Genomic DNA, 2,500 nt, shown 5'->3' on the forward strand with positions numbered 1-2,500 from the left:
TGTGTGTGTGTGTCCGCGAGTGTACAAAATTTAGCGTCAACTAATCACCATAAGAAATGTGCAGACCTTATCGTTCCAGTATTGTTGTACCCGGATTGACCTCAGTCGGTGTTGACCACAATGAGCGCTGACGCTGTGACTGCGACCTGTGTGGCTATCCCCGAGAAAGGCGACGAGGAACTGATGGAATTCTCCAGAGTGCCGCGAGAAAACAATGCCATGATGGAGGACAAACGGTCGTGGAAGGAGGCGGAGGAAGGTATAAACCCACTGTTTAAGTAATTTAGAGCTCCTAATAATTATGGTAATAACAATAATACTGGTAATAATAATGGCGATCATCATCATCATCATCATCATCATCATCATCATCATCATCATCATCATCATCAACATCATCATCATCATCAACATCATCATCATCATCAACATCATCATCATCATCATAACATGATGATGATGATAATGATTATTATTATTATTATTACTAGACACAGACCCGTTCTACGAACAGTGATATAGTGATAGGAGCGCCCAAGATAAAAGGTTTGTACCGGTACCTGGTTCATTGCCGTAGGACCTCTGTGTAGACAACATTGCTGGTTTAATGCGCCATCTGGAATTCCGTCCTGGGCTGCAGGTCTGTTTGCATTTATCCTAATAGATTCCCTGGACCCAACACGACTCTTTGCGACATACAATTGTCCATGGGAAATAAATCGCCCTGTAAAGAAACCCCTATCCTATTCAAAGTCTGTCTCTGAGCTTTGTTGGCAGTCATTGCAAAAGCAGGTCGAACCGAAATTGTTTCCGTCGCATATGGAAGGGAAATATGTTGTCTGGAGGCATGAGGGGAGTTATTGGGATGAAAAGTCTCTTTCCGGCATGTGGACCGCAAACAACGACAGCATCAATTACATGTTGATGAAGGTTTTGAACCACATATCGAGTCCCGTTGCAGTGGCCGTTTGTGGGATCCAGATTTCTCAGCAATATGACGATGCTGTCTTTCCGCAATGTCAATTTGTGGGGTGGCATACCTGACGGACGTAGAGAATTAATAAATTCGATGGGGTATTGGTGTTCATTTTCTTCCATCGAATCACTGTTCCTGCAGACTTTTTCTTCTCCGGGAAAGGACTGCATGATCAGGTTGTTGATTCTGTCTACTTCTGTGTTGGTGGGACAGATCATACAGCGGGAAGCCAGCCTGTCAGGATTTGTGTTAGACTGCAAGTTACCGAAGACAAAATTTATCAACTCTCGTTCGCTCTTTACTGTGATGTCATCTGGCAGTTTTATCGCAAACTCCCCGATTTGCTTGCATTTATTGTGTTTGACATCACCAATGTTCAGTAGATAGTTGAAGAAATCAGCAGTCTCACCTGTAAGCGAAACCCTCATGTTTCTTGTCAGTCGGAGCACATTAACATGCTCCCACAGATATGATGATTTCAGCGTTGCATTGACTATCTGTGATCTTGAGCCATGGCGAACTACTGGTAGAACTTGGCGCCAGTCACCTGACATCAGCACATTTAGCCCACCGAACAGAGAGTTATTCCCACATACGTCTTGAAGTGTTCGGTCTATGGCTTCAAAGATGTGTTTGTGGCCCATCGATACTTCATCAATGATGAGCAGCTCTGTTTGGCGTAATAAAGTGCCACTGGCATCTTGGGGACTCACACTGCACATGGACTGTTCGTTCACACTAACGGGTATTTTGCATCTGCTGTGTAATGTTCTGCCATTTGAGAGCAGAGTCGCTGCAATGCCTGACAGAGCTGTAGCAAGGGCGATCTTCTTAAAGGAACTGACAGCCGCAAGAATCAGGTTTATAGTGTGGGTTTTCACCAGTCCCTCCACTTGCCTCCAGGGCAAATATCTTGCTTTGCTTCTGTACAACTGACTCTATCACAGCACCATACACGACTCTTTGTTCTTCATTAAGCTTTGGGTACTCTTGACTCACCTTCTCTCTCAGGCTGACGTTCATTCAAAATGTCTGGCCGTAAAATATGTGACAGTCTCAGCCTATCCTGAAGTTCTGTGGCAGACTCATGAAAAAAAAATCTGTGCAAACTTTGGTTCAGTTCCAGCAGTGGGAAGAAGATTTCTTAATCGGTGGTACGGCTTGCCCTGGATTTTGAAGGTTGGACTGAAGCCCTTTTCAGCATGTTCACTGCACCCAATTGAAACAAGGGCGAAAGCATTATTGTATGACCTACAGTGCGGTAAGAAAGAGCTGCCGCTCTATGCTACATCGTAATACTTTATTAATTCCCGAGGAGGTGTGGGAGATACAGGTTTACTAAACTTTCCATTTTTGACTGCAGAATGTATTTCTCTCTTCTCTCCATCTTATGGCATTGCAATGATCACAGACGACACTGAATTCACCACAATCATGCGTCCGTAATCTTCGGTCAACTTCAGTTTCACTAAACGACTGTGTGTTGCACGCTATGGCCAACGTTGGCCCATTCTTTCTTGGCCC

The 2,500-nt window shown here is 44.4% G+C and overlaps 1 protein-coding gene across 1 annotated transcript in view; it reads left to right on the forward strand.

The window, feature by feature from the left end:
* Nucleotides 1–68: 68 nt before the first annotated feature.
* The window catches only part of LOC101853532 (excitatory amino acid transporter), a 21,237-nt gene continuing 18,805 nt past the window's right edge, over nucleotides 69–2,500 (forward strand). The window contains exon 1 of the mRNA XM_035968478.1: nucleotides 69–259. Within this exon, the coding sequence (XP_035824371.1) occupies nucleotides 121–259 (139 nt within the window). The 5' untranslated portion in view covers nucleotides 69–120. The remainder of the gene's footprint in view (nucleotides 260–2,500) is intronic.

This window comes from Aplysia californica, unplaced genomic scaffold, assembly GCF_000002075.1.
Source record: "Aplysia californica isolate F4 #8 unplaced genomic scaffold, AplCal3.0 scaffold00061, whole genome shotgun sequence".
Classification (NCBI taxonomy): Eukaryota; Metazoa; Mollusca; class Gastropoda; order Aplysiida; family Aplysiidae; genus Aplysia; species Aplysia californica.